The 10157-nt window shown below is 41.2% G+C and overlaps 1 protein-coding gene across 1 annotated transcript in view; it reads left to right on the top strand.

The window, feature by feature from the left end:
* The first annotated feature begins 319 nt into the window (after positions 1-319).
* The window catches only part of LOC147088163 (Fc receptor-like protein 5), a 162501-nt gene continuing 152663 nt past the window's right edge, over positions 320-10157 (top strand). Inside the window, exon 1 of the mRNA XM_085977794.1 lies at positions 320-410. Within this exon, the coding sequence (XP_085833920.1) occupies positions 320-410 (91 nt within the window). The remainder of the gene's footprint in view (positions 411-10157) is intronic.

Below are 10157 nucleotides of genomic sequence, written 5' to 3'. Positions count from 1 at the left end.
CCTATGGGTAGCGGAGCGGGCCCAGGGGCCGTGTAGCCTGATCCTGCTCCTATTTCGTGTGTCTAATTCTCTTAGATTCAGGAGATGGTTCTGTGAAAATGGATTGGCGGTTATGATCAGATCCGCCGTGATCTTATTGAATGGCGGAGCAGGCTCGAGGTGCAGATTGGCCTACTCCTGCTCCTATTTCTTATGTTCTTATGTTCTTATGTTACCTTGGCTCTTTCAGAAGTGCAGGGAAGAGTCTAGGATGTGACTTAATGAATGTCACAGAGGTACCTCAGTGGCTTTGGTGGGACAGCTGATGCATTGCATAGGCATGTCGGGAGCCTTCCACATGGTTCAAGATGTTGCCATTGTGAGCGAAGTCTCATTCACCACCAAGGAGCGGGGCATCCACGTGATTGATGGTGGGCAGCGTTGAGCTTTTGACGTTGACTGAGATTTCACACTTTATACATATACATATCTCTTATAGTGAGTCTTCATGCTGGATGGAAATTGGTAGAAGCGCTGGTTGGTTCATTGCGGAGTAGAAGGGTATATTGGAGGGATACTGGACTGGAATGGTTAAATAGATTGCTGGATTAGGCCTCAGCAGGAATGATGCGTGTGTGGATCAGTAACAGAGTAGAAGCGGGATTTGGTGTTGATGCTCCTATGAAACGATTGACAGAGCTCGCGATGGGCTTTTAGGAGAATGCTAGGAGAGGCACAGAGGGCCACTGTGGACTTAATGGCGAATATTTCAAGCTTGGAAATGCAAGAGACTGTGAAATGTTGGTTTAATGGCAGTTGAAGGTGCGGGGTTAAGTACCGGAGAGGGTATTACAGAAAAGAGAGAATCAGTAAAAGGGATATGGGACTGGTGGAATATATATTATTGATCTCATCCAGCCTATATCTGACTCATGCCAGATGTTGGGATTTGGGCTGTTAGCAGAAAGATCCATTGGTTAGCTCCGAATAAGTTATTAATTAGAACATTTGACAATTGGAATAAATGGCAAGCTATTGACTTTGGTAGAGAATTGGTTAGAACTCAAGACTTACCGAGGAGCATGTAATGGGCATGCAATCGAATAGGCAGGATGTGACAATTCGTGTCACAGAATTCTGTAGTGCGACCTCATGATTAAACTGCATTGATCTATACGTTACAGGAATGGATAACGATCCAGATATCCAAGTTTACTGGCGACACTAAGTTCTGAGACATTATAAATTCTGGAGATAGCAGCAGAATGTTGCGAATGGTAACTGCAAGATTAAGCGAGTTGGGGGGGGAATCTCTGGTTGATTGAGTTCAGTGTTATCCACTAAGCACCTAAACAAGATATATTTTCCACCTGGAGTGATGTGTGAACTTTTGTTACAGAAAGCAGCATAAAGACATAGGATGACATAAATAGCAATAGGCCATTCTGGCCCACGAGCATGTTCCTGTATTCAATTCGATCATGCATAATCAGTGTCCTACCTCCATCTGGCCATCTTGGTTGCTTAAACATTAACACCCATGCTTAACAAAAACAGATCAATCTCAGTTTTGCAATTTTCAACTGACCGAGTCCCAAGAGATTTTTTGGGGAATAGTTCAAGCTTTCCACTAGCCTTTGTGTAAGGAAGTGCTTCTGGATATAACCCTTGAAGCGGCTTGCTGTAATTTTAAGGTTATTCTTTCCCACCCTGGACTATCCTACCAGAGCAAATATCGTTTCTGACTGCCAGATAAAATACTTGAATCAGCTTAAACAACTCAATTACTTCACCTCTTAACCTTCTACAATCAATGCAATACAAGCTTCGTCTATGGAGCCTGTCATCATAATTTAACCCTTTTAGCTCCTGTATCATTCTGCTGAATCTGCGCTGCTCCCCCTCCAAGGCCAATATAACCTTCCTGAGGTGCGATGCACAGAACTGAATGCAGTTTCTCAAGACGAGGCCCTGTACAGTTGCAACTTCACTTCCATTGCTTTGTATTCCAGCTCTTTTTAATCAAGGCGTACAATCAATTAAAACTTTTAATCATATTCCTAGCTGTGCACGAGATTTTAGACATTTCTCTACTTTGACCTCTAAATCACTCCACTCATTCACTTTTCCGAACTTGTAACCAATGAGAAAATAAACGAAACTACTTTTTTGCGCGCAAAGTAGAAGAGCTCACACTTATTCACTTTAAATTCAATCTGCTGCAGTTTTCACTCTCCCCACAATCTATTAATGTCCCTTTACAACTTTCTGCTCACGTGTGCATTATTTACTGCTCCAAGTTACTTCGTTTCGCCAGCAAACTTAGATATACGGCTCTCCATTCCTTCATCCAAGTAACTTATAGTTTTAGTGAAAAGCTGAGGCCCCAGTACAGATCCCTGGGGGACACCATCAGTCATATGCTGCCAATTTGAGTGCAAAGCCATCATCCCTACAAAAAGTCTCCAACGAAATAACCATTTCCTACCCAAGTCAATAGATTGCCTTCTATTGCATGCACAAGCTATTCGAATGCCTGCTGAAAGTCCAGAAAATTAACATGCATAGACTGTCATTAATTGACCACGTTAGGTTCCTCCTCAAGAAGAGCAACTAGGTTTGATAGACATGACTTACCCTTTACAAATCGATGCTGGATCTCTCTGATCAGTTCATATCTGTCCAAATGCTCAGTCACTCTGTCCCTAATAATAGATTGTATTGCATTCCCACAGCTGAAGCCAGACCAAGGAGTTCAATGTTTCCTAATTGATTTTTCCTTCCCCATTACATAATGTCATGTATCTGGCAACTTTTCAATCCAATGGGCCAAATCCTCAATAGTGAGCGTTTTGGAAGATCCTGAATAACGCATCAGCAATGTCCTCTCCTACTTATTTTAAAATCCTCGGGTGGCATCCATCGATTCCTGGTAATTTGTATATTTTTATATCATTAGCTTCTCCATCACAATTTACTTTACTTACATTGAATCTAGATCATTCTCCTACATTTGTTTTAGTTTTCCTACTATCTCTGACGGAAGTTTCAGAAAACAGCGACATCTCTTACAGTAGCTTCGAATTGACAGCTGCTGTGATGCAGACTTGTATTACCGCTATCACTTTCACAGCCCGATTGGTTAGAGCAGTCAATTCAATTTACACACATATTATTCAGCAGTTTGAACATTAATTGCTCAATTTCGTTATTTTAGAGAAAAACGTAGATGCTCACCTTGAGAAACGATCTGCCTAACCACAGTAATCACTAAAAAGAGATGATATGTATCAGTTATTCGAACGCAAACACATTTTAAAGTTAAATATTCAGACTGACTGCCGTGCATTGTTCCATGGACCTTTCACAGCGTGATTGAGTTGGTGATATTCTGGCCCATGTTCTTCATCGCCTAATCCAGAACATGAACACATAATGTAGGTAGACACTTAATACAGAGAGTTCCAGAATTACACCACATTTTGTGTTTAAGTACTTCATAATTTCATTCAAAATTACGTGGCACCAGTTTTAATATCCTGCTCCCTTGTTATGAATTCACCCTCCATAACTGAATAAATTCTCCTTTAAGACTCTCCTTAAAACTCACCTCTTCCAGCCAAGCTTTTACTCACTTGCGCTAATATCGCCTTGTATGGCTCCGTGTAAATTTTGATTTTTTATAACACTAATGTGATGTGCCTTAGGATATTTTACTACGTTATAGGCGCTATATAAATGTATAAGTTGCTGTTGTTGTTTTGTTGATAATGACCGAATAAGTTTATAAAGGATAAATGTGGTTTTAGCTCAACAGCGCTTCACCGTGCGTAAACAGTAAAAACAGTGCGTCAAAACATAGAATATCTTCAAACATATTGAATGAAAATACATTGTGGCAGTCTTTCTAATACATTGAAAGGACATCATTAATTCAATTTTCAAATTCCACCACAATTACATTCAGTCAGTACAGGAGGAGGATATTCAACCATCGTGCCTTTGCTGGCTCTTTGAAGGTGATATCCAATTAGTCTCTCCCATCTGCTCTTTATTCATAGCCCTGCATTTTTACATTTTCAAGTATTTGTCCGGTTCCCTTTAGAAAGTTACAATTTAGTTATTAATACAATTGAATACACGTCATTAACATATAGGGAGTGGAAAGGAATTTACATTTCAGTAGAGAATGTTAAGAGAAGATTCGATGGAGGAGATCAAAATTATGATGGGTTTTGTTCAGGTAAATCGCTGTATATTTTTTCTACTGGTTGGTGAAGCGGTAAATGAAGGACTGAAATATTAACCAAAATAACAAAGGCAGAGGTTGTGAGAGTGTGTAATGCAGCTATAGAATAGGACCTGGCTTTCCTTCATGGAATCCATGTTTTAAGGGAAATAGAGACGAACCATTAAATAAAGTTGGCTAGATATATGTGGACATATAGATACTGGGAAGCGAAGGGGATGGCCAAATGTTTGATATTTAATGTACAGAAGTATGAAGTGATGCACTTTGAAAGGAATAAGGAGGATAGGCAATATGAGCATAAATATCAAATTGCACAGGGGATGCATGAGCAGAGCCCTGACGGTTTACATACACAATTGTCCAAAGGTCTTATTTTCAGATTAAGTTATAAATGCTGAGAACAACGAGCATCTGCAGCACTATCATTATTGAATGACATTAGTCTCCAACCACGGTGGCGATCTATATGTCAATGAAATGGAAAACTCGAACACACTGAAGGAGGAATGCAATCTAACTTATTAGTACTGAATGGTGTTTGAATTCACTAGGCACCGGGGCTGTTACAATTTTTTTTAGCACAGTCTCAAATATCACGATGCAGGTGTAATCTGAATGGAAGAAGAAAGAGAAACAAAAACTGATAACAAAGTATCTAAAAATATCTAAGGCTGCAGTTAACATTGAAAGCAAATGCTTAAAACAGATGCCCGTGGTTTCATCTCAGAAAGTCATGGTAACCATTTGCTAGGCTCTGGCTGGGTCTCAACTGGAGTATTGTGTCCCAATTCAGAAATTACACTTTAGTAAGGATGCCAAAGCCTTGGGAATGGTAACAATACCAGGATGATACTATGGGTGACGGACTTCGTTTCTGGGGAGAGACTGGGCACGCTGGGATTATTATCCTGAGAGCAGAGAATGTTAAGGGTATCTATAATAGTGCTATTATAAATCATGATGGGTTTTGATAGAGTCATTCACTACAGAGAATTACATAGCATATACAGCACAGAAATACGACATTCGGTCCATCGATTTGGTCTGGTGTTTACACACCACATGAGTCTCTTCCCATTCCATCTACTTCATTTCAGCTTGTCAGCCTATTTTTCTATTGCTTTTTCTCTAATGTAACCGTCCAATTTCCATTTGAAGGGATCTCAGCTCAAGTGAGTGCCTAACCGGACGTGAACAATTAAAAATAATTGGCAAAAACATGAGAAGCGAAATGAGGAGACTTATTTTAAACAAAGGGCGGTTAAGATTTCGAACGCACAACTGACTGTAAGCTGGAATTAGATTCCACAGGAGGTTCAAAGGGCAACTGTACATGCATTGAAAAGTAATAATTAACAGGGCTGTGATTAAATGCTCGGGTGTGGGACTAATTTGAGCAGCTCTTTAGAAAAGCCTGTTACAGGCACGATGGGCCAAATGGCCTCCTTCAGTGGTGTAAAAATCTATTATTCAGTTAAATGAGTTCTATCGGGGTGTCCGTTTGCAAATAAATGCAATAATCCATGTCCAGTTTCAAGATGTGCCCTTGCGCAGCGTGACAAAAAAACTCGGGAAAAGTTGGTCAAATTCAGAAAAGATCAATTCTTGACTAATTAAATCCATCACTGTAACAAGAGTAAAGCAGATGAGTGAAGTGTGTGTGCAAATACTGAGCACCATTGCTGTTCTCCACCTGCTGCCATATCACAAAACAAAAACACAATGGAAGTGGCAGAGCTCCATTCTGGAATGGCTGGAGGCATTATCGGTGAGATTTGAGATTGAACATGATGTGTTTTTTGATGGTTATTAGTCCCCGCCTATTTTAAAGGTGGGTATCTCTGACATTGCCAAACCTAGCTTACTGAATGAGGAATTGCGGTAAATATAAGATCCTAAATCTGAACGCTGCCTGAATTCCTCACCAGAAATGTTAACTGGTACAGACAGTACACACAGGCTCAGAAATATCACAAAGCGACTGAAATTGAAATACAAATTTGCAAAGTGACTGAAAAGTATGCAAAAAAACTTAAAATCGCCAGCATTGAAGAGAACAGTAAAGGATGCGAGCGGTTTCAATTCGAAGGAGCTTCCGTTGAAAAAAAGAGGAACAAAGCTGTTAACAGAAATAACAGTTTCTCAGTACCAACGAACTAGCTAAAAATATATTTACTAAAATGTACACTGACTGTGTTACAAATGTTCTCATCCATTTTCTCTCTGTAAATCTCTTGAAGATGCTGATTTGCGAATGCCACCCTCCAATAGGCCAACGCATTATCTGTTCATGTTTGATTGCAGACACTGAGTGGTTTGCTTGATCTGAGGTTTGGTGCCCTGCTGCAGGCTCTGCGAGATAATGCAAGTGTCTAACCCCGGTTTATTTCCCCTCTTTTCCCCGTGTGGATTGTGCAGGTTTTTATTGCATTCAATCCAAACAGTACAGCCGTAAATGGCTGGGTCCTGAGCCCGGCAGAACGGCGCCCGCATACCGCACATCCTCACTTACCAGCATGCAACAGATATCTAAGAGCTACATCACGATATTTGACCGAGGCTTCCTTCAGTGGCCTCGGAGCACTGAGCCTAATGTTAGCGCCAGTACCTCCCCTTGATCAGGAAGCTCAGCCAGGAGCGGATGTTGGTCATTGTGTCTTCCTTTGATGTACTGCTTAGCTGTGCACTGCAGGCACTAACTGAGCGATCGGGAGACCAATATACTCCACTATTCTCCTGAGAAAATACACTATACTCCAAATCCAGTCCAGTAACATATTTAACAGAGCGTTTCAAATCGGAGAGACGAGCATTTAGTTCAACTTATCCAATCAGAAATTGACGAGACTCTTCTTTACCAAGATAGTGGTCAGAAAATGGAACACGGTATCACGTGGAGTAGTTGAGGCTGATAAAATAGAACCTTTTAATTTGAAACTAGTTGGCAACATGAGGGAGAAAGGAGTTGGACGATATGCTGATAGTGTCAGCTGAATTTGAGTGGGAGGAGGATGGTTCGGAGTGTAAACAACAGCACTGAACTGTTGGGGTTAATGGCCTCTTTCTGCTTTCTAAATTCCATTTCATTCTATTGAAATTCAGGCTGAAATTCACAGTAACAGCAAATGCTGCAAACCTGAGCGTATGGATTCAGCTCAGAAATAATTCACCTCGGACAGAGGGTTATTTAACCCTGTTAGTAAGCATAGTGAATCAGAACCAAGAATCTGTTTAAACACATTGAAAGCAATACATTGTGGTAATTTTTCCTATACACTTTCAACCGAACAATTAATTATTTCTTGGATAAACCAGCAACATGTATGTTGCAGTAGCAGACTGGAACTCTGTACTTTCATTTATTAGATGGTCAGCTGTTTACTGAGAATAAAGTCAAGGCCAAGGTGGTGGGTTTCACAGGAAACTAAACATCGGATAAGCATATGTAGGGGTAGGAGAGATATTGGGGATAGACAGAGTATCAGATCTTGGAGAGGGAGGAGCCTCAGAGGAGTTTGAACGTTGTGACCAGGGGAATTCTGGGATGTAGCAGAGGCAACTGTACGGATAGTTCTAATCTTAGTGACTTTGGTTATGTTGAGAGAATAGAAAAGCTGGGTTTGTTCTCTTTAGAGCATAGAGGTTTAAGCAGAGAGTCGCCAGAATGCTACCAGTGCTGAACAACTTCAGATATGTGGAGAATCTAGAGAAACAGGGTTTCTTTCTCATTAGAGCAGAGAAGGTTAAGGGGTGAGTTTCCTTTAATATATCAGGAATGAGTGACATCAGTTACGTGGAGAGACTAGAGCATATGCGATTGTTCTCCTTGGAGCAGAGACGGTTAAGTGGAGATTTGCCAGTAATATACCGGGGAAGGGACTTCAGTTACGAGGACAGATGAGGGAAGCTGCGGCTTTTTGGGGGCAATCTGCATGGTAAAAAGAAGATAATGTATATAGCGTTAAGCAAAGAATGTGAAAATATTTCAGGCTGAAGTTACCATAGACAGAAAATGCTTACAACAGAAACCTGTGGTTTCAGATCAGAATCGCTTCACCTCAGACAATGAGGAATTTAACCACTGACAGTAAGAGCAGGACATCTGAACCAGGACTGAGGATAAACATATTGAGTGAAAATGCATTCTTGCTATCTCTCTGATAAGTTTTAAACTGTAAAATGAACTCAATATTTGAGTATCACAACAGTTAGAATCATAAAATGAAAAATACGTAGATCAGAGGAGGAGGCCCCTGGGTCCAACCTGCCTGTGGCGGCTCCTTGAAAGGCTAATCCAATTAAGACCTTTCATCTGCTTTTTCCACATTGACCAGCAAGTTTTTTCTGTTCAAGCTTTTATCCAATTTCCTTTAGACAGTTAAAGTTAGAGGTGCAATATCAGCTTAATTTTCAGAAATTCATTTATTAATATAATTCGATACAATCTCTTAAAATGCATGAGATACTAAAATACTAGGTTCCACGTAGCATCTCCTAAACTATAAATTAGTGGCGTGTTCACAAGCACAATGTGAGAAAAGGAGCATACAAACAACCTCTTAGCCTAGTATTGTGTTGCAAATGAAACTGTGCCTTGAAATCAATGTCGTTTGCTTCAGAGACCAAAAAAATAAATTGTGCAAACGTCTTTGAAACTATAACTTTCAAGCCCCTTTGCTGGAAAATGAAACCCATGTGTTTTACATTTCTTTTATCTAAACAGCAAGTCTGCTTAGAGCACGGTTGGAAATGTCGTAAACTTGAAATTGTATTAAGTATTGAGGAGGATAGCAGCTGGCTTCAGGAGGGCAGAGACAGGCTGATGAAATGGACAGACATGTGGGAGGTGACATTTAAAGCAGAGAACTGTAAAGTGATAACAACAGGAAATGCTGAAAAAACTCAGCAGGCCAGCCAGCATCCGTGGAGAGAAATTAGAATCAACATTTCGGGTCAAAACCCTTTATGAAAACTAAAGAGGCACAGGGAATGAAATAGATTCAGAGGCCGGGATGGGAGAGAACAAAAGAGAAGAAATATTAAGAGGTATTCAAAACGAGACGAGATGGTGATGGGACTAGTGGACACAAAGGGCAGCTCTAGATTATGTGTGAAATGTTCGGCAGAATGGGAGACAGCTGCCATGTGGGAGAGAGAATAAAAAAGGAAAGGGGGGGGAAAGGCCAAAACAAAGGTGTGGATAAAATATATATAAAAATATAATGAGGACCGAGGTTATGATCTGAAATTGTTGAACTCGATATTGAGTCCGGAAGGCTGTAAAGTGCCTAATCGGAAGATCAGGTGCTGTTCCTCGAGTTTATGTTGAGCTTCCATGGAATAATGCAAGAGGCTGGGGACGGTGAGGTCCGAGTTGGAATGGGGCGGTGAATAAAAACGACAGGTGCTCGGGGGCAAACTTACGGTGTGAACGGAGGTGTTCCTCAAAGCGGTCACCCAAGCTGCGTTTGCTCTCCCCAATGTGGAGGAGACCGCATCGTGAGCAGCGAATACAGTATACTAGATTGCAAGAAGTACAAGTAAGTTGCTGTTCCACATGGAAGGTGTGTTTGGGGCCCTGGACAGCGGGAAGGGGGGAGGTTTAAGGGCAGGTGTTACATCTCCTGTGCTTGCACAAGAAGGTGCCAGGCGAAGGGGAAGGGGTGCTGCGGGTGGTAGAGGAGTGGACTAGGGTGTCTCGGAGGGAGCGGTCCCTACGGAATGCTTTTGGCCTTTCCCCCCACCCCCTTTGCTTTTTTTCTCTATTTCCTGCATGGCAGCTGTCTCCCATTCTGCCAGCACATTTCACACCTAATCTTGAGCTGTCTTTTGTCTCCACTAGTCCCATCACTATCTCGTCTCGTTTTGAATACTTCTTAATGTCTCTTCTTCTCTTTTGTTCTCTCCCAGCCCGGCCTCTTAATCT

The sequence above is a fragment of the Somniosus microcephalus genome, unplaced genomic scaffold, assembly GCF_052327205.1.
Source record: "Somniosus microcephalus isolate GS21.2 unplaced genomic scaffold, FLI_Smic_1.0 unresolved_chr5, whole genome shotgun sequence".
Taxonomy (NCBI): domain Eukaryota; kingdom Metazoa; phylum Chordata; class Chondrichthyes; order Squaliformes; family Somniosidae; genus Somniosus; species Somniosus microcephalus.
Note: the sequence above shows the minus strand (reverse complement) of the source record. Positions and strands in the feature narration are given on the sequence as shown.